This window comes from Pecten maximus, chromosome 12 (genome assembly GCF_902652985.1).
Source record: "Pecten maximus chromosome 12, xPecMax1.1, whole genome shotgun sequence".
NCBI lineage: Eukaryota > Metazoa > Mollusca > Bivalvia > Pectinida > Pectinidae > Pecten > Pecten maximus.
This window is the reverse complement of record NC_047026.1, coordinates 8,742,738-8,767,905: the sequence shown is the minus strand read 5'-3', so window position 1 is coordinate 8,767,905 and position 25,168 is coordinate 8,742,738. Positions and strand designations below refer to the sequence as shown.

Genomic DNA, 25,168 nt, shown 5'->3' with positions numbered 1-25,168 from the left:
TTGTTCTTTCTGTTACTAGAGTAATTACGGTATATGTGTTACCAAACAGGTTTGTTCCTTCTGTTACTGGAATAACTACGGTATATATGTTACCAAACAGGGTTGTTACTAGAGTAACTACGGTAAATATGTTACCGAAAAGGGTTGTTCCGACTGTTACTAGAGTAACTACGGTATATATGTTACCAAGCAGGGTTGTTCCTTCTGTTACTGGAGTAACTATGGTACATATGTTACCAAACAGGATTGTTCCGACTGTTACTAGAGTAACTACGGTATATATGTTACCAAACATGGTTGTTCCTCCTGTTACTAGAGTAACTACGGTATATATGTTACCAAAAAGGGTTTTTCCTTCTGTTACTGGAGTAACTACGGTATATATGTTACCAAACATGGTTGTTCCTCCTGTTACTAGAGTAACTATGGTATATATGTTACCAAACAGGTTTCTTCCTTCTGTTACTAGAGTAACTATGGTATATATGTTACCAAACAGGTTTGTTCCTTCTGTTACTAGAGTAACTATGGTATATATGTTACCAAAAAGGGTTTTTCCTTCTGTTACTGGAGTAACTACGGTATATATGTTACCAAACATGGTTGTTCCTCCTGTTACTAGAGTAACTATGGTATATATGTTACCAAACAGGGTTGTTACGACTGTTACTAGAGTAACTATGGTATATATGTTACCAAACATGGTTGTTCCTCCTGTTACTAGAGTAACTATGGTATATATGTTACCAAACAGGTTTGTTCCTTCTGTTACTAGAGTAACTATGGTATATATGTTACCAAACATGGTTGTTCCTCCTGTTACTAGAGTAACTATGGTATATATGTTACCAAACATGGTTGTTCCTCCTGTTACTAGAGTAACTATGGTATATATGTTACCAAAAAGGGTTTTTCCTTCTGTTACTAGAGTAACTATGGTATATATGTTACCAAACATGGTTGTTCCTCCTGTTACTAGAGTAACTACGGTATATATGTTACCAAACAGGGTTGTTACTAGAGTAACTACGGTATATATGTTACCAAACATGGTTGTTCCTCCTGTTACTAGAGTAACTATGGTATATATGTTACCAAATATGGTTGTTACTAGAGTAACTACGGTATATATGTTGCCAAACATGGTTGTTCCTCCTGTTACTAGAGTAACTATGGTATATATGTTACCAAACATGGTTGTTACTAGAGTAACTACGGTTTATATGTTACCAAACATGGTTGTTACTAGAGTAACTACGGTATATATGTTACCAAACATGGTTGTTCCTTCTATTACTAGAGTAACTATGGTATATATGTTACCAAACATGGTTGTTCCTCCTGTTACTAGAGTAACTACGGTATATATGTTACCAAACAGGGTTGTTACTAGAGTAACTACGGTATATATGTTACCAAACATGGTTGTTCCTCCTGTTACTAGAGTAACTATGGTATATATGTTACCAAACATGGTTGTTACTAGAGTAACTACGGTATATATGTTACCAAACATGGTTGTTCCTCCTGTTACTAGAGTAACTATGGTATATATGTTACCAAACATGGTTGTTACTAGAGTAACTACGGTATATATGTTACCAAACATGGTTGTTACTAGAGTAACTATGGTATATATGTTACCAAACATGGTTGTTCCTTCTGTTACTAGAGTAACTATGGTATATATGTTACCAAACATGGTTGTTCCTCCTGTTACTAGAGTAACTACGGTATATATGTTACCAAACAGGGTTGTTACTAGAGTAACTACGGTATATATGTTACCAAACAGGGTTGTTACGACTGTTACTGGAGTAACTACGGTATATATGTTACCAAACATGGTTGTTCCTTCTGTTACTAGAGTAACTATGGTATATATGTTACCAAACAGGGTTGTTACTAGAGTAACTACGGTATATATGTTACCAAACATGGTTGTTCCTCCTGTTACTAGAGTAACTATGGTATATATGTTACCAAACATGGTTGTTACTAGAGTAACTACGGTATATATGTTACCAAACATGGTTGTTCCTCCTGTTACTAGAGTAACTATGGTATATATGTTACCAAACAGGGTTGTTCCGACTGTTACTAGAGTAACTATGGTATATATGTTACCAAACAGGGTTGTTACTAGAGTAACTACGGTATATATGTTACCAAACATGGTTGTTCCTCCTGTTACTAGAGTAACTATGGTATATATGTTACCAAACATGGTTGTTCCTCCTGTTACTAGAGTAACTATGGTATATATGTTACCAAACAGGGTTGTTCCGACTGTTACTAGAGTAACTATGGTATATATGTTACCAAACATGGTTGTTCCTTCTGTTACTAGAGTAACTATGGTATATATGTTACCAAACAGGGTTGTTACTAGAGTAACTACAGTATATATGTTACCAAACATGGTTGTTCCTCCTGTTACTAGAGTAACTATGGTATATATGTTACCAAACAGGGTTGTTCCGACTGTTACTAGAGTAACTATGGTATATATGTTACCAAACATGGTTGTTCCTCCTGTTACTAGAGTAACTATGGTATATATGTTACCAAACAGGGTTGTTACTAGAGTAACTACGGTATATATGTTACCAAACATGGTTGTTCCTCCTGTTACTAGAGTAACTACGGTATATATGTTACCAAACATGGTTGTTCCTCCTGTTACTAGAGTAACTATGGTATATATGTTACCAAAAAGGGTTTTTCCTTCTGTTACTGGAGTAACTACGGTATATATGTTACCAAACAGGATTGTTCCGACTGTTACTGGAGTAACTACGGTATATATGTTACCACACATGGTTGTTCCGACTGTTACTAGAGTAACTATGGTATATATGTTACCAAACAGGATTGTTCCGACTGTTACTAGAGTAACTACGGTATATATGTTACCAAACAGGGTTGTTCCTTCTGTTACTGGAGTAACTACGGTATATATGTTACCAAACAGGGTTGTAATTTCTGTTACTGGAGTAACTACGGTATATATGTTACCAAACAGGGTTGTTCCTTCTGTTACTAGAGTAACTACGGTATATATATTACCAAACAGGGTTGTTCCTTCTGTTACTGGAGTAACTACGGTATATATGTTACCAAACAGGGTTGTTACGACTGTTACTGGAGTAACTACGGTATATATGTTACCAAACAGGATTGTTCCGACTGTTACTAGAGTAACTACGGTATATATGTTACCAAACATGGTTGTTCCTCCTGTTACTAGAGTAACTATGGTATATATGTTACCAAACAGGGTTGTTACGACTGTTACTAGAGTAACTATGGTATATATGTTACCAAACATGGTTGTTCCTCCTGTTACTAGAGTAACTATGGTATATATGTTACCAAACAGGTTTGTTCCTTCTGTTACTAGAGTAACTATGGTATATATGTTACCAAACATGGTTGTTCCTCCTGTTACTAGAGTAACTATGGTATATATGTTACCAAACATGGTTGTTCCTCCTGTTACTAGAGTAACTATGGTATATATGTTACCAAAAAGGGTTTTTCCTTCTGTTACTAGAGTAACTATGGTATATATGTTACCAAACATGGTTGTTCCTCCTGTTACTAGAGTAACTACGGTATATATGTTACCAAACAGGGTTGTTACTAGAGTAACTACGGTATATATGTTACCAAACATGGTTGTTCCTCCTGTTACTAGAGTAACTATGGTATATATGTTACCAAATATGGTTGTTACTAGAGTAACTACGGTATATATGTTGCCAAACATGGTTGTTCCTCCTGTTACTAGAGTAACTATGGTATATATGTTACCAAACATGGTTGTTACTAGAGTAACTACGGTTTATATGTTACCAAACATGGTTGTTACTAGAGTAACTACGGTATATATGTTACCAAACATGGTTGTTCCTTCTGTTACTAGAGTAACTATGGTATATATGTTACCAAACATGGTTGTTCCTCCTGTTACTAGAGTAACTACGGTATATATGTTACCAAACAGGGTTGTTACTAGAGTAACTACGGTATATATGTTACCAAACATGGTTGTTCCTCCTGTTACTAGAGTAACTATGGTATATATGTTACCAAACATGGTTGTTACTAGAGTAACTACGGTATATATGTTACCAAACATGGTTGTTCCTCCTGTTACTAGAGTAACTATGGTATATATGTTACCAAACATGGTTGTTACTAGAGTAACTACGGTATATATGTTACCAAACATGGTTGTTACTAGAGAAACTATGGTATATATGTTACCAAACATGGTTGTTCCTTCTGTTACTAGAGTAACTATGGTATATATGTTACCAAACATGGTTGTTCCTCCTGTTACTAGAGTAACTACGGTATATATGTTACCAAACAGGGTTGTTACTAGAGTAACTACGGTATATATGTTACCAAACAGGGTTGTTACGACTGTTACTGGAGTAACTACGGTATATATGTTACCAAACATGGTTGTTCCTTCTGTTACTAGAGTAACTATGGTATATATGTTACCAAACAGGGTTGTTACTAGAGTAACTACGGTATATATGTTACCAAACATGGTTGTTCCTCCTGTTACTAGAGTAACTATGGTATATATGTTACCAAACATGGTTGTTACTAGAGTAACTACGGTATATATGTTACCAAACATGGTTGTTCCTCCTGTTACTAGAGTAACTATGGTATATATGTTACCAAACAGGGTTGTTCCGACTGTTACTAGAGTAACTATGGTATATATGTTACCAAACAGGGTTGTTACTAGAGTAACTACGGTATATATGTTACCAAACATGGTTGTTCCTCCTGTTACTAGAGTAACTATGGTATATATGTTACCAAACATGGTTGTTCCTCCTGTTACTAGAGTAACTATGGTATATATGTTACCAAACAGGGTTGTTCCGACTGTTACTAGAGTAACTATGGTATATATGTTACCAAACATGGTTGTTCCTTCTGTTACTAGAGTAACTATGGTATATATGTTACCAAACAGGGTTGTTACTAGAGTAACTACAGTATATATGTTACCAAACATGGTTGTTCCTCCTGTTACTAGAGTAACTATGGTATATATGTTACCAAACAGGGTTGTTCCGACTGTTACTAGAGTAACTATGGTATATATGTTACCAAACATGGTTGTTCCTCCTGTTACTAGAGTAACTATGGTATATATGTTACCAAACAGGGTTGTTACTAGAGTAACTACGGTATATATGTTACCAAACATGGTTGTTCCTCCTGTTACTAGAGTAACTACGGTATATATGTTACCAAACATGGTTGTTCCTCCTGTTACTAGAGTAACTATGGTATATATGTTACCAAAAAGGGTTTTTCCTTCTGTTACTGGAGTAACTACGGTATATATGTTACCAAACAGGATTGTTCCGACTGTTACTGGAGTAACTACGGTATATATGTTACCACACATGGTTGTTCCGACTGTTACTAGAGTAACTATGGTATATATGTTACCAAACAGGATTGTTCCGACTGTTACTAGAGTAACTACGGTATATATGTTACCAAACAGGGTTGTTCCTTCTGTTACTGGAGTAACTACGGTATATATGTTACCAAACAGGGTTGTAATTTCTGTTACTGGAGTAACTACGGTATATATGTTACCAAACAGGGTTGTTCCTTCTGTTACTAGAGTAACTACGGTATATATATTACCAAACAGGGTTGTTCCTTCTGTTACTGGAGTAACTACGGTATATATGTTACCAAACAGGGTTGTTACGACTGTTACTGGAGTAACTACGGTATATATGTTACCAAACAGGATTGTTCCGACTGTTACTAGAGTAACTACGGTATATATGTTACCACAAAGTGTTGTTACTAGAGTAACTACGGTATATATGTTACCAAAAAGGGTTGTTCCTTCTGTTACTAGAGTAACTACAGTATATATGTTACCACACAGTGTTGTTACTAGAGTAACTATGGTATATATGTTACCAAACAGGGTTGTTCCTTCTGTTACTAGAGTAACTACGGTATATATGTTACCACACAGTGTTGTTACTAGAGTAACTACGGTATATATGTTACCAAACAGTGTTGTTCCTTCTGTTACTAGAGTAACTACGGTATATATGTTACCACACAGTGTTGTTACTAGAGTAACTACGGTATATATGTTACCAAACAGGGTTGTTCCTTCTGTTACTAGAGTAACTACGGTATATATGTTACCACACAGGGTTGTTCCTCCTGTTACTAGAGTAACTACGGTATATATGTTACCACACACGGTTGTTCCTTCTGTTAATAGAGTAACTACGGTATATATGTTACCAAACAGGGTTGTTCCTTCTGTTAATAGAGTAACTATGGTATATATGTTACCAAACAGGGTTGTTCCTTCTGTTACTGGAGTAATTACGGTATATATGTTACCAAACAGTGTTGTTACTAGAGTAACTACGGTATATATGTTACCAAACAGGGTTGTTACTAGAGTAACTACGGTATATATGTTACCAAACAGGGTTGTTACTAGAGTAACTACGGTATATATGTTACCACACAGTGTTGTTACTAGAGTAAATACTGTACATATGTTACCACACATGGTTGTTCCTTCTGTTACTGGAGTAACTACGGTATATATGTTACCAAACAGGGTTGTTCCTTCTGTTACTAGAGTAACTACGGTATATATGTTACCACAAAGTGTTGTTACTAGAGTAACTACGGTATATATGTTACCAAACAAGGTTGTTCCTTCTGTTACTGGAGTAACTACGGTATATATGTTACCACACAGGATTATTCCTTCTGTTACTAGAGTAACTACGGTATATATGTTACCACACAGGGTTGTTCCTTCTGTTACTAGAGTAACTATGGTATATATGTTACCACACAGGGTTGTTCCTTCTGTTACTAGAGTAACTACGGTATATATGTTACCACACAGGGTTGTTGTAAAACTGGAGTAACTATGGTATATATGTTACCAAACAGGTGTTCCTTCTGTTGCTAGAGTAATTACGGTATATACCATATTGCCGAGTACCATCACTTTCTCATCCGTTACTCATCATCCTTTGTATATAATCCAGCCTCACTGCTTCAGACTACACAATGTCATAAGAGATAACAGACATAAACTTCGACATAAACCTCGTATGTTGTCCCATTTGTATCTAATTAAGCTTTACTAAACTAATTCTGACAACAATGTCTATGTATTGATATATTTGTAAAATTTTAAAAGTGTACAGAACTCGTATGAATTCTGAAGACCTGGGTACAGTGCTTCATGAATATACGGAAATATCACGCATGTCTGTAGGATGAACGTGTACATACAGCTATGCGTGAATGATGAAAAGGACCAAAAAAACTGATGGACAGCTAGTTGCCCATAAATTTATGAGCAATGATTGTGAAACTGTACTCAACATGTTCTGTTGGATCAGACTATAGTTTATATTAACTGAGAGGAAGTAATGAGAATTCCATTCATTCTACAGGTTTCACCTTGCATTTAAAAATTTGTGGAATTCCTCTAGAGTTATAAATGATCTATAAGATTTCTAACAAAAAACACCTCACATGTCAATGTATCTCCTGCACATCTATCACATCTGCTCTTCATCTTAAAATTTCCTCATATTTACAAAATGAATCAAAGTTGATAGGACACAACCTTTGGTGAAAATGTTCTTGGAGAATGTGAAACAGACTTCGCTACAGCATGGTTAACATCAATTATGTCTGCCAAAACTTAACACATATTTTACTAGCTAATTAGATCCATGGACATTTACCACTTGTCATCATAGAGAATATGAAACGCATGTCAAAATGTAAATCTGTGTGCTGCATGTACAATATTTATGACAATATAATTCAATTTGGGATGTGCTTTATATTATTGGTTTATAAATTCGGGTCTACGGAGCAATTGGCAAAAAAAATGAAGCACATGTTTTGATGATGTCATACACAAACCACTAGTTTTTCATAGAAATACATTGGTTTTGGCAATTTTTCATTTGATCATCCTCTACTGTCTTACATAGACCTTGCCGACCATTAATATGCCACTTTTTGTCAAATATGCAAACAGCATACTTGGTATTGAGATCAAAATTAATTAGCTCTGTGTTTGGTCCACGTTAAAATCAGTGCTCCGCAGGAAAATACCCTTACTGCTTTTGAACTGAATTTGTTCTCTTCAGTTTTGAAATAAAAATATAAGGTTTGAAATAGATAGTAGATTGGTGTTTTGATATATAGATTGGGAACGAAAGTTTAAATTAGCAGGGGCCGCGGTGGCGGAGTGGTTAAGGTGTCCCAACACTTTATCACTAGCCCTCCACCTCTGGGTTGCGAGTTCAAAACCTACATTGGACAGTTGCCAGGTACTGACCATAGGCCAGTGGTTTTTCTTGGGGTACTCTGGCTTTCCTCCACCTCCAAAACCTGGCACATCCTTAAATGACCCTGGCTATTAATAGGACGTTAAAGAAAAAACAAACAAATAAACAAACAAACTTTCCAGCAGTCGCAAATAACATATAGAATTACTGATATAATCCCTTCAATTCATTATCAGATTTCATTTTCAAATTGCACCTTCCATAATTCTCCCCTTATTGATATATTTGATTATCTCCCTTGTCGTCCTGGAGTGGTTACCTCCCCTTCCTCTGGCCTCCAATATCTCAGGGGTTTAAATTTCTCTTGGTCTGCTGTTTGTTATTGTAACTGGGGGAAAACTTTTGAGAAATCTTTATTTGATTTGAAGAACAGGTTGATGGGGTCTTTTATGAGTAAAACATCATGAGAGCTTGGCATGATAGACTTCATCTCATACTGATAAATAACTCACAACACCTGTGTTACACCTTATAGCCGTAGATTAGCAACACATTTAACAATTATGGACCTTCAGTGAGGTATTAGAACATATTAACCGAATCAAAAGGTCATTATATTTTATAGTAGATATGGGCTGTATGCATTTTCAACTTGTTCAACTTGTACAACCTCAAATAACCTCTCCAAATGATTAAAGTCTTACCAGTATGCGTTACATTTTCCCATGATATCAAGTAAAAATACGGGGTATTTTACTTTTTTGAAACATACAAAAAAAAACCCAGATGTTTAAGAAGATATCTACATGTGGACTTTGGACCTTTACAATGGCTGTCAAGGGTTTTACCAGTGTTGCAGGATGAACACCTTGAAAGGGGAGGTAACTCTCCTGAAATAACCCCTTAACTTGTAATAGTCCCATTCATGTCTATTGTAGTTCATTAAAAATGATATTTCATTGTCTTGTCTGGAGATTAGCTAATCTTCCATTTTGATTCATAAATCTTTATAAATATTTTGATGTACTCAAGTATGTGCTTTATGCAATTTTGATAGATTTGATATATAAGACTTGTAGGTACTATTCCCAATACACCTCTTCGTGGGAGAGAACTTCTCTTTAATTTGATTGGTTGAGCGTAAGATTAGTGGTCCAGGGTTCAATCCCTATCAGAGGAAGTGATTTTAATTAAATTAAAATTTGAGCTCTGGTGTATTTGATTGCACAATGAAGAGTTGGTGTACCACATTTCATGCTGTAGAAATTCATATACAGAAATTGTAATCAGCAGCGTATTATATGATAGGTAGTACAGTGCAGTCATCATGTGACCCTGTGACCCCTCAGCTTTCTCATAGATCTGACAAAAAATTTTCTTTTATCCGACTTGAAGTTGTCATTACGCTCCAGTGAATGACACCAGTTCCCATGCTGTGATACCTTGAACAGTTAAAGAACAGTGCTGCCAGCACTCCTACCCTGTGATTCCATGAACATGAGCACTATTAAAACAAAAGTTATCATTACGCTCCAATGAATGACACCACCTCTCATGCTGTGATACCTTGAACAGTTAATGAACAGTACCTTGTTGCCATAAGTCTCTGATCTCCTACCCAGTAAAAACAGAAGTTGTCATTATGCTCCAATGAACGACACCAGCTCCCATGCTGTGATACCTTGAACAGTTAATGAACAGTACTTATTGCCAAACAGAAGTTGTCATTACGCTCCAGTGAATGACACCGGCTCCCATGCTGTGATTCCTTGAACAGTAAATGAACAGTACTTATTGCCATCGGTCTCTCCTACCCAGTGATTCGGTGAACATGTGCAATTTGGTAAAACACAAGTTGTCCTGTTTATCTAGGCGTGCAGACCTATTGATTTGAAAACACTTTGAGATATCAGTAGTTCCCCTGACCAAACCACATTGCCTGCAATACCATCTATCTCATTGCCTGCTTGTGTGAAAATGTGTTCTGTGTCAGATAATTATTGTATACAAACTTCTAAGATCATTTGGTTGGAAGACATTACACAGATCTTTAATGCTTAGTTTTGGAACTGTGGTAAGTAAAATATTTTAACAACACAGTCTGGGATTGTAGTAATTAGGTTAATTTAGTTTTCTATCGTTTGTATTTGATAACAAACAAATTAATTACTGGGATCTGGAGGGGATTCAATCAATGATCGCTGGACAGACACCTAATACCATTATGTGTGGAATAGACAGGGGAAATGGTGCCAACATATTTCTGTGTAGTTTACTTAACTTGTACATGATTATGAGTATAACTATATGTACTAATGAATGAGTTATATACACTGTACTGTTGAATAGGTGTTTATTGATAGAAAGCAACATGAAGTTGTCTTAACGCAGAATGGATATTTCTGGAATTTGGAAAGTTTTCATTTTCTATTGTGTATTCGAAAATGGATGCAAAAGTGGTTTAGTGGAATACTGAAATGTGAACCTCATTTAAGTTTTACAAGCTTCATTCTTGACTAAAGAGGCTGGATTTTGAAAATGACTGGATTATTTTATGTGATTATAAAAAAAAACAAGTCTGCACCTTTAAACACAAGGACAAACTTCTGGATTTACAAAGGTTTGAATATCTGAACTAATTATTTAGCACTTATATATTGATATAGATACCAATTCTAGAACATTGGTTCAATTTTATGTTTTTGTTAACTTTTGGTTAGTGAGCGAAGAGAGGGTCAAGGTCAAGGTCAGTGTTTCACTAAAGGTCAAGGTTGTTGTTCCTGAAAAGCAATGTCACTAATTGCTTTCCATATAAGTTCAGATGATCACATAACGATCTTTTTTCTTCGGGATAATACTGTCCTTGGCGACTCTGAAATTTTATAAACTGTCGTTTGATGATAAAAGTAAAAAATGATAATTATATTTATACAATAAGTATTCTCACAGTTATATTGTACCATTAGTGTTTATGATAGTTACGGTTGATATACCTCGTGTGAGGTGATGCCAGCTCGTTAAGCAGACTGTTCCCCATCAGAGAGAGTTCATTAATTAGTTTATCATCATCCTCATAGACAAACATATATTTATATCTAATAGACAAACATATATTTATATCTCATACTTTAATATCTTACTCCAGACCATTCCCCCAGTACCGACTATTGGTACAGTTTGTACGGTACAGCAGCACGATAAGTCTGTACAAGATGGCGGTATTTCACGAACTGATGATTCCACATTGGAGCACGTTATCACGTTTGGTTCCCACAGGTAACAGGTATCTTACATCAGAACGGTGTGTTTATCTCTCTAAAGCTCTGTAACACGAACAATCTGTTTATCCAGGGATCTGTACATGTGGAAAATTTTCTTGGAGAAAGTTTATTTTTGGAACATATTTCTGACGGAATGATAATAGTGATAAAGTTGAAATGGAAGAAATAGTTGTATGTGGCCTGATGTATTGATATTAAACAGGATGTTATGTGTCTGTCAGTTCGGTTTTATGTTGTTTAATGTCTAACAACTATGGTCCTTTATTCAAGGACGACATTTTCTGTTGTACATTAAGATCACGATGTTTTGCTTTTGGTTGTACAATCAAATCACGATGTTTTATTTTCTGTTGGACAATAAATGCATAATGTTTCGTGTAAGAATTGAGCGAGGTCAGATGTATTGTTTTAGTATATTGTCATCAATAATATTGTTCATGAAAACTCTAGCAAACAAACCGTGCTTTCCTTTATTGTGTCCGTACCAGTTGTACCAGTACGAATTTGCTGTACTTGTAATGGAACGCGGCGTACCAGCAGAATCAAACCAGTTCTCGTTGATAATTTTTTCAAACGTTCCACTTGGATCCAAGATGGCGAAACTGTGCTCCTTCATATGTCATGCTAATGTAAAACGAGATGAGAACTTTTCATTTGCAATAGAATATTATAAATCATATATGTCAAAGTTTATTTTACATCTGTTGGGCTGTAAAAAAAAAAGCAGAAAAACAAGTTTTTATGTCTGGAATGAGTGACAGTTGTCATCTTGGAAACTGTTGAGGTTCAATAGCGTTCCGTTGTACAATAGCGTATGTATTTGGTACAACTGTTACGAGCCCGATAAAGGAACGCAAGCTATATGTTGTTTTCTTTCAGGTGACAGGTGATGTTTCTGCATTTATTAAAATGTACTTTATTATTTACAAGAGTTTTTAGGTTCCTTGTTTGTTTTATATCTTTCCAGATTGAGGAACTTCGAAAACGCCAGGTAAAGTACACGTTTGGGACAGATGGAGAGGATGTGGCCAAAAATGCCCTGAAGAAACTATTGTTCGATTGTGAGAAGCACATCGACGTAATGGCTACCTCTCCTAAAAGCGGGACCAACAATCTCTACCCCAATCCAATGGTGAGTGTTAGGGGATATGAGACCGACACTAGCCCTCCACCTCTGGGTTTCAGGTTCGAAACCCACATGGGGCAGTTGCTTGGTACTGACCGTAGGTCGGTGGTTTTTCTCCGGGTACTCCGGCTTTCCTCCACCTCCAAAACCTGGTACGTCCTTAAATGACCCTGGCTGTTAATAGGACATTAAACAAAATAAACCAAATATGAGATGGTCAGGAAATGATAAACTGATTTTTTGAAAATTTTAGGAAGAACACTCCATGATAATTTTCCTTTCTGAGAAAAAAAACCTCTTCTTAGAACATAATCTCCTGTTTTGTATAAGTTCTCATGTGTTTTCTTTTTGAGAAATTTCTTTTTCTAGACTTTATCTTCTGCAGTCTGTCTTTTTACACACTATTGCTAAAAAAATATCTTGACACATTTTTCTTCATAAATTTCATTTTTATATAAATGGACAAATTTATTTCAATGTTCACACTGAGAAAACATTTAACAACGATGGAAAATATTTCATGAAAAAAGTATGCAGACAGATCATCCAGAATATGGCTTATCTCCCTTTGTTTTTTCTGTCTGGAGTTTGATGTCTTTATGGTTGTACAGAATTGTAATACTGTTATGCAACCGTGGTTATCATACATTAGACAAATTTAAATTGGTTTTGGAGTGTCCATCATAAAAAATAACTTAAAGGAAGATATGTAACTATAAAAAGAGTCTTTAAAAAGGAAATTAAACTTTTTAGTGTTAATAATGTTGAAGCCTTTTGTTAGGTCACCTGAGACAAAGTCTCAAGTGACCTATTCTAATCCCCTTTTGTCCGTCGTCGTGCGTCGTGCGTCGTCCGTCGTCCGTCGTGCGTCGTCCGTCGTCCGTCGTGCGTCCGTAAACAATTTACATTTTCGACTTCTTCTCCAAAACCCACAAACCAAATTCTATGAAATTTGGCAGGAAGCTTCTCTGGCTAAAGGTCAACCAAAATTGTAAATTATATGGTCCCCACCCCCCAGGGGCCTGAGGGGCGGGGCCAAAAAGGGTCAAATTGACTAAAACTTTAAAAATCTTCTTCTCTACTCTCAGATATGCTGAAATCAAACACTCTTCATAGATGGAAGGGTCTTAAGGTGCTTTACCAAAATTGTAAATTTCATGACCCAGGGGTCTCAAGTTTGCCCCTGGGGCGGGGCTAAACTTTACTATAGTTTATATAGGGAAATAACATTTTTGACTTTTATTTGTTTTATTTCTATTGGAATTCATTCTAATTTTGTAAACATTGTCAGCATGGGATGACAGTTTGATGGCATGCACATGTTGGCCCTGACTGACCCCCAGGGGCTGATGGGCGAGGCTAAAAAGGGCCAAATTGACTGAAATTTCACAAATCTTCTTCTCTACTCTCAGATCAGATGGAATCAAATACACTTCATAGATGGCTGGGTTTGAAGGTTCTTTACCAAAATTGTGAATTTCATGACCCTGGGGCCTCAAGTTTGCCCCTGGGGCGGGGCTAAACTTTACTATAGTTTATATAGGGAAATAACATTTTTGACTTTTATTTGTTTTATTTCTATTGGAATTCATTCTAATTTTGTAAACATTGTCAGCATGGGATGACAGTTTGATGGCATGCACATGTTGGCCCTGACTGACCCCCAGGGGCTGATGGGCGAGGCTAAAAAGGGTCAATTGACTGAAATTTCAAAAATCTTCTTCTCAAGACTGAAATAAGGTGGAATCAAATACTCTTTATAGTTTGAAGGGTCTTATGGTGCTTTATTGAAATTTTAAATTTCATTACCCTGGGGTCTATAGAAACTTGTCTGTTCTATTTCCATAATAAATCCAATATCGTACAACTGTTGGTAAACAGATATTTGGAAATCGGATTATCAGGAAGATAGACATTATTAGGTTTGGTTAGATTTGTTGTGTAGACAAACCGTGTGTATTTAATCATCTTCATCATACAGCACAATAAAAAACGTTTTACGGACACATAAAAGGGATGCTCTTGTGAACTTTGAGAAGATAAATAATAGGTGATGTAGGTGTCGGTGAAATAGATTACACAGCGGGACGTCCAGTTTGTAGTGGACATCATTACTTGACCATACCTGTACAGGTATACATATAATGTAGCTGACCACAGGTGTAGGATAGTGACACGGATACGTCCTACAGCGTTCGTCATTTGGATTACATTTTCACCAGAAAACATGAATTGTGATGTGATGGGAAGTACGAAGTGTGAGAATGGTTGCCATGGTAACCTTTACATTAAGATGATGGAACTAAATGAGATATTTAAAAACAATTTGTGATAGGTGGATCTAATCAAAAGATGGAGACTGATGATCCGGTATGGGGAATTTATCACTTCCTAGCAGGGCTCAAAGTGGATATTTTTACTAGGTGGCCAATTTGGCTACCAAGTCATAAAATCTAGGCACCAATTAGAAAAGTTAGTCGCCAAAGTAACCAAGTTGTCTTAACTCTAAAAGAAAATCTTTTAATTCTTTAGTTCAGTTTAACATCTCTGTAACTTTTCAATTGTTAACATCATTTTAGCATTGACTGCAGCCTTTGAAAGACAAACCAAATCACAAGTTTACACAATTTTTTAGTGGCCATGCAGACGCCTTATAGGTCAATAACTGGTCGTCAATGGTGAATTTAAGGCGCCATGGCCACTAAAATAAGCGCCACTTTGAGCCCTGCCTAGCTCTTATAAAACCTACAAGGCTTAAAGTATAATCTGTCGGGAAATGATTTTCGAGTGAATTTTATTGGCCACATCTCTATAAACTCATTGTTCCAAGTATCCATGTGAGTGAAACAGGCCACTTAGGCCCCTTGTTAAAATGTTATGCTAAATTTTCAAAAAAGATTTGTTGGTACTGCAGTATAAGTTTCTATTGTTTTAGTTGTAGGTGTTGATATATTATAATCTATTGTTTTAGTTGTAGGTGTTGATATATTATAATCTATTGTTTTAGTTGTATGTGTTGATATATTATAATCTATTGTTTTAGTTGTAGGTGTTGATATATTATAATCTATTGTTTTAGTTGTAGGTGTTGATATATTAAAATCTATTGTTTTAGTTGTATGTGTTGATATATTATAATCTATTGTTTTAGTTGTATGTGTTGATATATTATAATCTATTGTTTTAGTTGTAGGTGTTGATATATTATAATCTATTGTTTTAGTTGTATGTGTTGATATACATATATGTATTATAAATCTACTTGTTCATGTTTTACAGATTGAGGAGTTAGAGATTGAAATGAAGAAGCTACAACAGACCAATGACACAAATGTACAAGATATGGCTGACCAGGTGTGTATTATACGGCCTGTATATCTATATCTATATCAATGATTGATGGTTATATGTAAGTTCTCTTCTGTTACAATTTACGACCCAAAGGCAGGAATAGACATTTTGAAAGAATCTAATTTGTATGCTTTATAACAAAAACGTTAAGATCACAAATCTATAATATATGTGTATATTTCTGTGGTGGATTCTTCAGAACAGCCATGGTAACGGACAGTTGCCGTGGGAACACAGATGCTAGGTGATACCAAGTATCTGGGAGGACGTTTTAGGACTTAACTCCATTGAGTGCATTGCTTCTAAAAAAATACCAAGTTTTATGTTATTAAGTTTAATGTATAAGGTCAAAATGCAATAATATATTTACAAGAAACAGTGTTAACTGTTAAACAATCTGCTCATATAGAAAATGTCATAGAGATACATTAAGGTCGAGGTCATATTCTACGTTAAGGTCAAAGTCATATTATAAAGGTCAACTTAACGTATTGGACAAGTAGGTCAGAGGTCAAGGTCATATTCCAAAAGTCAATTTTATATATTAAACATGTATGTCAGAGGTCAAGGTCATATGCAAGTGGTAAAATTACTACACACAGAAATGGTAATCACTTAAATTGTAATCATTTTCATTTTGATCTTAGCTAAAGAAGATAAGATCGTTGGAGCAGAAACTGAAACCTTCTCAGGAGAAGAACAAGAAATTCCTTGAGAAAAATATGGAGCTGACCATGCAGAACAGGAGTTTGAAAGACCAGATCCAGGTTCTGAACGATGAAAACAAAAAAATCGTGAGTATAATTTGTTATGTTTACAAAACCTTTAGATTGTCATAGCAACTAGTGATTGGTTTCACTTTCAAAATTGATAATGGGAAGCTTGAAATTGACCGATTATCAATTATAGTTGGTTTTCTAAATTTAGTACAGAATTGCCCTTTATAGAAAATTTATGTACATCTCAAGTACATTTATTACAGGCCTTAGCCTCTGTTATCAATATTTATATAGCTGGATAAACGTACATGACCTATGAATATACCACTAAAATAACAAAAATAAAAGATCAACTGCTTCTTGGTTCCGTAACATTTGAAAAATACGGGAAGCCAAAGAATTAAAAACACTTTAAAAAAATTTCCAATTAGTTGCATTTTCAAAATCGTCATCAATGATATCTTTTTCTTCTTTTACTATTTTTCAGTTACTTTGGACCTTCTTTTTGACAAAATGCATGTTTCTAAAAGCTATTTTTTGATGGGCTGATAAGGAGTTTTACAGTAATGATGATATGAAGTAAGAAGTCTATTGATAGGGACATATTACAGCTTCCACCAACAAGATTTGACCCCATTTTATATGTACGGCGAGGAGTTGTATTTGCTTTGTATGATATGTAAGTCTAATCATCTGAATTAAGTTTTCTAGGCAAGTACAGCTGATGTGACATTTATTTTGACTTTCAGAAGGAACAATGTGAACATTCCAAGAAACGTGTGAAATCGCTGTCCCAGCAACTAAGTCACGAGAAAATGGAGAGAGGGACGGCCGAAATCAAAATACAGGAACTGGACCGCTGTAAAATACAGATCACAGAACTCACAAAGACAGTCACAGCTCTCAGGCAGACCTGTATAGTAAGTATCCCATAATACACTTAACATTATGTGTATGGTTAAAATTGGCCCTAACTCTTCTGGAGGAGAGGACTTTTTGCGAGCAGGGTATGGTTAAGTTGCTCTTAACTCTTCTGGAGGAGAGGACTTTTTCTGAGCATTATGCTGACCGGTCAGAAACTGCTGAATATGCATCCCTGTAATAGTACAATGTTGTGTGTACTGTGATGTAGGAGACCTGAGGTACATTTGAAATTCTGTTCCAGGAAAAAGACCGACGTATAGAGTTGATACAACACAGGAAAAGGAGGAAGCGATGGATGAGGACCCAAGCTGTAGACAAGGTAGGACCAGGGGAGGTAGAAGGAAGGAACACTGATAATAAGCTGATATCATACCTAAAAAACAATATTTTGAGTCCAATATAGGAAACTGTTAAGATACAGTGGAATGATTCTGGGGTTTGCATACAGTACATAAGGTTGCAGTTACGAAAAGTGGACTGAAGAATCAGGCATTGATTCTTTGATATCACCTATGACTTTGACAGCACCTATGACCTTGACAGCATCTGTGACCTTGAGAGCACCTATGACCTTGACAGCACCTTTGACCTGGACAGCACCTATGAGCTTGACTGCACCTGTGACCTTGACTGCACCTGTGACCTTGACAGGACCTGTGACTTTGAAAGCACCTGTGACCTTGCGATAAATGTTTCAGTTTTGCAAGGTAGGTACCACTGCATGTTCCTAGCTGACAAAAACCAGGACTTTGCTGAAAGGAAGAGACCCAATTAATTTAACAACTTAAGGTTCACCTGCCTGATACTGTCCTCCACACAATGTTTAGTAAATGATCACAGCTGTTAAACCTTCACCTATAAGACAGTGAATGTTACATATGTGGCCCGAGAGTTATCAGAGATTTCTGAGGACGGTTGACCATTGATCTAGAGTAGAAAATTCTCATAAAGTATTTATCTCTCTAGAGGTCAAAGGTCAAAACTTGACATCCCAGTCTTGTCTGAAATTCAGAGATCATAAGTTCATTCCCTGTGTGCCCAGAATACAGAGGTCATGGGTTTGAATCTTGGTTTTTTTATGAGTCACAAGCTCAAATCCCAGTCTAGAGCTCAGAGGTCACAAGTTCAGGTCACTGCGTATCAAAAATTTAGAGGTAACAGGTTAAAATCCTGGTCTGTCTGGAGTTCAGAGGTCACAAGTTCAGGTCACTGTGTCAAAAATTTAGAGTTAACAGGTTAAAATCCTGGTCTGTCTGGAGTTCAGAGGTCACAAGTTCATGTCACTGCGTGTCAAGAATTAAGAGGTCACAGGTTAAAATCCTGGTCTGTCTGGAGTTCAGAGGTCACAAGTTCATGTCACTGCGTGTCAAGAATTTAGAGGTCACAGGTTAAAATCCTGGTCTGTTGCATCTTACAGTAACACCAGATATGCTGATAAACTGCACCTTCCTCACCGAGCCTGTTTAGTTAGTAGCAGCACTTGTTTACGTTACAGAGTCCTGGTGTCAAGGAGACGTTCTTCGGGTATGACGAGGACGATACATCTGTTGCGTCTGTCGACTCCGAGACGTCTTTTTCCTCCATGTCCCATGGCACACTTTCGGATGAGGATCTGTGTGAGGAGGTTTGTACTACAAACAGATGCAGTGGTGATTTTCACGACTGCGATAATTTATAAAAACTGTCACATTCTATAGATAAGGTAGTTATGGAGAATGTCTGTGTATACCTGTCATCACCGACCACTTCACACATCACTTGAGTCTTCTTTATAGATGCATGTTGGGTAATTACAACAAGTAGGAACAATTCTACGATACGCCAAAGTCTACACACACATTCAGCTGTAAATGTGATATGCATGTTTTACCACTTTCAGAGAATATATGTTGATGAAGATATGTGGTGAGGTTGATAACATTAAGAGTAGTGTTTTGTGACTTGTCATTCCCAGGATGAACATTTTAGTGTAAGTGGTGTGTGTTAAGGCCCAGGGGAGGGCGATATCCGTGGGCCACAGAGAGGCTGTCATCTGTGGCGGCCTGGAGAAGGGGGCTTGGCATGTCCCACGGGGAGTTAACGCTATGTGTGTGATTATCTGCAGAATAATTGTAATTTTGTACATGAGTGGTTTTAATTCATTGTTTTTACAACTGAAATGAATATGTCATTATCACAGTAATAGAAAATTTGTTCTAGTTACTATGGCAACTGTAGGAGCTAAGATTGTGATTAGCTGGTTAAATAAAGTGGTAAAATGGTCCTGTAAATTTTAAGTTGTATGATACAGGCCCTGGAAAGTTTTCCTCTAATCTTGTCATATTTCCTCATTATTCACAGAGACCATATTTAAATTGTTGTGGGTTCTTTTTAAAGAAGTTTTGGAGAAAATTTCTTATCTAAAAAGAACAATTACATTAAAATTCAATAGCAACGGAAAAGATTCAAAATTTTATAAACAGAACGGGTACAGCAGTCCAAAACAGTGAGAATGTTGTTTTTTTGTGAAAGAGGAAATGTAAGATACGTCTTGAAAGTAAATAATATGGTACTTGGGCATCCAATTCCTAGACAGAAAAAAGTGAAAAAGCTGGAAATTCTCTTTGAAATACAACAGTACCTGAAGGGACATCCATTTCCTGTCTGTTAGTATAGACATTGATTTGTACGGATTGTTGTTGTTGAATATTTGCTGATATCTAAGTCAGGTTGAACTTTGCTACACTAATGTTTGACCTTGACCTTGTAGTTGTCACGGGAAGAAATTGAAGGTCAGTACCAACAGCTGATGAAGGAACACTTAGAGTTACAGAGGTTACACTCCCTCCTTCAGGCACAGACCGGCAGCCATATTGATCCGCAGCGGGAGAACAAGGTCAGTCCAGACAAAGAAGAACTTCATGAATAAGAAGCATTTAGATTGGTTGATAAAAATTGAACAATTATGTCAAACCAAATATTTTCAAACCAGTACTCCCTCTGAGTGAAAAGTTGTAAAGACTTGTGGGGGGCAACAATGCCAGTACCTTCACTGGGACTGGAACTAGCGACCGTCTTTCTCTAAGCATGCATTTCCTACCACTAGACTAAAGATAAATTCACACTAGCCTTTGCTGAGGAGGTAATCTTATACTCTCCAATTCGTAGTGCTGGAACGATACGCATCTATCACGGTATGATACGTATTACGATATTTGTCTCATGATACGATACATATCAAGGACTGTTTATTTTGCAAATAAACAATGAAATATATTAAACACCATGTGTGTCTGTTACACTGAACCCAAACTGTTTCCAAATACAGTAAAACCTGCTCTAACGACCGCCTGTATATAACAACCGCCTGTATATAACAACCGATTTTAAGATTCCCGGTGAGATTTTACTATATAACAACCCTCTACAGCGATTTTGGAATGGCTTATTTGTTTTCTAGTCTTTTTTCTGGTCTGATTGAATAAACAAAAGACCCCCAGAACCCTGGCCTGATTAACCATTGTTTATCCATTAAAAGATTGTCTTATAAAATTATATACTCCAGACAATTGTAAATGACAATAAAGTGTTTGAGACCTAACTCTGTTTGTTTGACAGCTACGGACTCAGCTGCAGTCTGACCTCTTTACAGCACAGTGTAAGATAGAAGAGTTACAGGCCCTGTTGAGACAACAGGATGAGGTATAAAATATACAAGTGCATGTGTCGCCTGCTGCATGTGGACCAGCATCCAGGTACTAACACTGTAACCATGGTAACCCAGTATCACATGTCAATTATCTCCCCTCATAACAGGTGAATTATCTCCCCTCAGAACAGGTGAGTTATCTCCCCTAATTACAGGTGAGTTATCTCCCCTAATTACAGGTGAGTTATCTCCCCTTACTGCTATGATATATTATCTCCCCTCATTACAGGTGAGTTATCTCCCCTCATTACAGGTGAGTTATCTCCCCTTACTGCTATGATATATTATCTCCCCTCATTACAGGTGCGTTATCTCCCCTTACTGCATATGATATATTATCTCCCTGCTTTGCTTGGTACGAGTCCTTAAATGACCATAGCTGTACATTAAATAATACTACATGTATCTTCGGGAAAAGAGCCAACGCCGTTCTATTAATTAAGGTTCTGTAGGTTCCGAAATCCGGCTTGGATACCTCTGAGTATGCAGGGCGATTGAGAAAGTGGGGCAATATATCGTTAGAATTCAATCGCAACAAGCAACACTGAACAGTGATTGGTAACGTTAATCCTGAACTGTTCAAACATGTACACAAGTGTTCCTTATATAGTAATATACCTGTCGTGAAATTCTCAAAAGTTGGACCCACTAATTATTTTGAACGAAAAATTAACAATGATGATCATAATGGAATGAGTTAAAATATTAAAATATTAAAGTTCTAAAGGTTAAAAGTTTGTTTCATCTAGGCACACAGTTGAATTAGCTTCCAATCTGTAGTTTAAAGCTTTGTAGTCCACATATTCTGCCTCCGACGGATTAGGTGACGAGGCAGTACTACATGAATCACTGTCTGATAAGTGGAGATCTGTTTTCAATGTTTCTATAGTGGTGTCCACTACTGGTCTGAAGTTCATTAAAGTTTTAAATAATACTAAACTCAATTGTTCTGATTAAAAAAAACATATCTTCCTAGGTGAGTATCTTTCCCTCATATAAATAGGCTATTTCCTCTTATAAGGTATGAATTATCTCCCCTGGTTATGGGTAAGCTACCTTCCCTCATTACAAGTGGGCTGTTTACTCTTATCTGTGATGAATTACCTTCCTTAATTACAGGTAAGTAACCTCCCCTAATAACAAGTGGGTTTACCTCTCTTTAGATGATTATTGCCTGTATCATCTACCCTTTGACTCTCTCTATATATATATATCTATATGTAACACTTACTTATTACTATAAATTACCTGTAGACATTTATTGTACACAACAGATATTGTTCTACCTGTATGCATGATCTGTGTTTCCTTAAACTATTTATTCAATAAAAACCTGCTATGGCAATAAGTTTGATTTTTTTGGCCAAAATTTGATTTTGTTTACAATTTCTGCATAATGTGATGGTTCATGGATATGGGCATTTCAGCTGCATAGTCCAATAGCTAGCTTTTGTGGCTGTGCGGTTGAGTGTCGTGTCTGTGTACCGTACGTCGAGCGTGGTCAGCTCTTGGATGGGTGACCGCTCCATTGTTCCCCCTGTGCACGTTACAATAACAAAAAAAGCTCTGGATTACCATTGGAAAATTTAGTACCATCCATCATATCTCTTTTTCTACACACTACTTATAGACAAACATGATGGTCATCATTCTGTTTAGATGTGATGAATTTTATTATTGTGTTGTTGAATATGAATCTTCTATTGTATTTGCATGTATTTCTATTCTGTCATTTTGTAATACAGAGTTCTCTGCTCTTGTGAGCAGGTATTGATTGTTACGTTATTTTTTTGTGATAGTAACGTCATGAATTTGTGAGATAACATCATTCTCTCACACAAACTTATGATGAAACAACCAATACCTGCTCATAAGAGCAGACAATTCTGCATTACGAAAAGATGGATTACAATTTTGAATTTTAAAAGATTGTGTTATTTTCAAGCTTTTCCTGATGTCAAACTCTGTCATAAGTATATACTGCAAACATGAGAATTTACACAAGGAGGAAATTTAGGCTAGATACGCAAACCAATTAGGCCAGGAAATTTTCCTATCAAGCATATTATTTTGTGATGTATGTGGTATTTATGAAACAGATGGAAAAGAAAACTGAACGGAAATATCCCTTGCACGTTTAGTTCACCTATCAAAATTACAAAATCAATCCCTGCAGAAATAATCATGTTACAGTGCATGAAGGATATCTAACAGTGTCTTCAGTAATACCAAATATATTTCACAAGTGGGGCTTAAATTTTGGTATTTTTCACGAGTTTATAAGCTCCACTCCAGAAGTGTATTTGGTATTACTGAAGATACTCGGATATTCTGTTTATTGCATTTTATATCAAGCTTTGAAGTTTTCCTATTGTCGTTTGTAAGCAGTGTTTTGGTTGGTCAAATCAGAAAAATATTTTTAACTATTAAAAAATATTATTTTTGTAGAATAAATAATTTTCAACATTTCACTGGTAAAATGTAATAAACGCCTTTATTTTCTTGCAATAAAACATATTGTTGGTAGATATTTAGAATGTAAAAGGTATAATTAAATGTACAGTATATGTCAAATTTGTTATTTCAAAATAAATCATGACATTTGAAAATCAAATATTTTAGTTTTTCCTGAGTTTTCAGGTTGTTTGATGATTATGAATTTCCCTGGAACTCTAAGACTGATGTTTCTTTCTGCAAGGCAACATATGTATACTTTTACAGGAAATCCACAGTAACAGAAACCAAAACAAGGAACTGCTGGCAAAATCCAGGACCTTGGAAGAAAGGGTAGGTACCAGTGGACTGGTCAGAAATGACCACAGGATCTAGGTAACTAGGGTGTTAGATTTAGACAGATACATTGTACTGGCCGGAGTTGACCACAGGATAGTTTATAGGTAACTAGCGTATGAGATTTAGACAGATACATTGTACTGGCCGGAGTTGACCACAGGATAGTTTGTAGGTAACTAGGGTATGAGATTAAGACAGATACATTGTACTGGCCGTAGTTGACCACAGGATAGTTTATAGGTAACTAGGGTAGGAGATTTAGACAGATACATTGTACTGGCCGGAGTTGACCAGAGGATAGTTTATAGGTAAGTAGGGTGTGAGATTTAGACAGATACATTGTACTGGCCGGAGTTGACCACAGGATATTTTATAGGTAACTAGGGTGTGAGATTTAGACAGATACATTGTACTGGCCGGAGTTGACCACAGGATGGTTTATAGGTAACTAGGGTGTGAGATTTAGACAGATACATTGTACTGGCCGGAGTTGACCACAAGATAGTTTATAGATAACTAGCGTATGAGATTTAGACAGATATATTGTACTGGCCGGAGTTGACCACAGGATAGTTTATAGATAACTAGCGTATGAGATTTAGACAGATATATTGTACTGGCCGGAGTTGACCACAGGATAGTTTATAGGTAACTAGGGTGTGAGATTTAGACAGATACATTGTACTGGCCGGAGTTGACCACAGGATAGTTTATAGGTAAGTAGGGTGTGAGATTTAGACAGATACATTGTACTGGCCAGAGTTGACCACAGTGAACCAGAAAACTTAGTTTGTTGATCAATATAAAAATGTTTCTGAAAACTTATCCACATATTTTCTATCTAGGACCCTGTGTTTGTGTAGGAAATCTTGTTATTGGGTTTCTTTGATCCTAAATACTTCAGAATTCGTAGGTCAAGGTCACAC

The 25,168-nt window shown here is 36.3% G+C and overlaps 1 protein-coding gene across 2 annotated transcripts in view; it reads left to right on the top strand.

Annotated features, from left to right (window-relative positions):
* LOC117339143 (centrosomal protein of 290 kDa-like) overlaps window positions 1–25,168 on the top strand; it is a 103,351-nt gene that overhangs the window by 9,263 nt on the left and 68,920 nt on the right. For both annotated transcript variants that reach the window (XM_033900561.1, XM_033900562.1), the window contains exons 2-10: window positions 12,609–12,773; window positions 16,047–16,121; window positions 16,766–16,912; window positions 17,587–17,757; window positions 18,003–18,080; window positions 19,257–19,385; window positions 20,511–20,636; window positions 21,359–21,442; window positions 24,171–24,236. In XM_033900561.1, coding sequence (XP_033756452.1) covers window positions 12,609–12,773; window positions 16,047–16,121; window positions 16,766–16,912; window positions 17,587–17,757; window positions 18,003–18,080; window positions 19,257–19,385; window positions 20,511–20,636; window positions 21,359–21,442; window positions 24,171–24,236 — 1,041 coding nt within the window. The remainder of the gene's footprint in view (window positions 1–12,608; window positions 12,774–16,046; window positions 16,122–16,765; window positions 16,913–17,586; window positions 17,758–18,002; window positions 18,081–19,256; window positions 19,386–20,510; window positions 20,637–21,358; window positions 21,443–24,170; window positions 24,237–25,168) is intronic.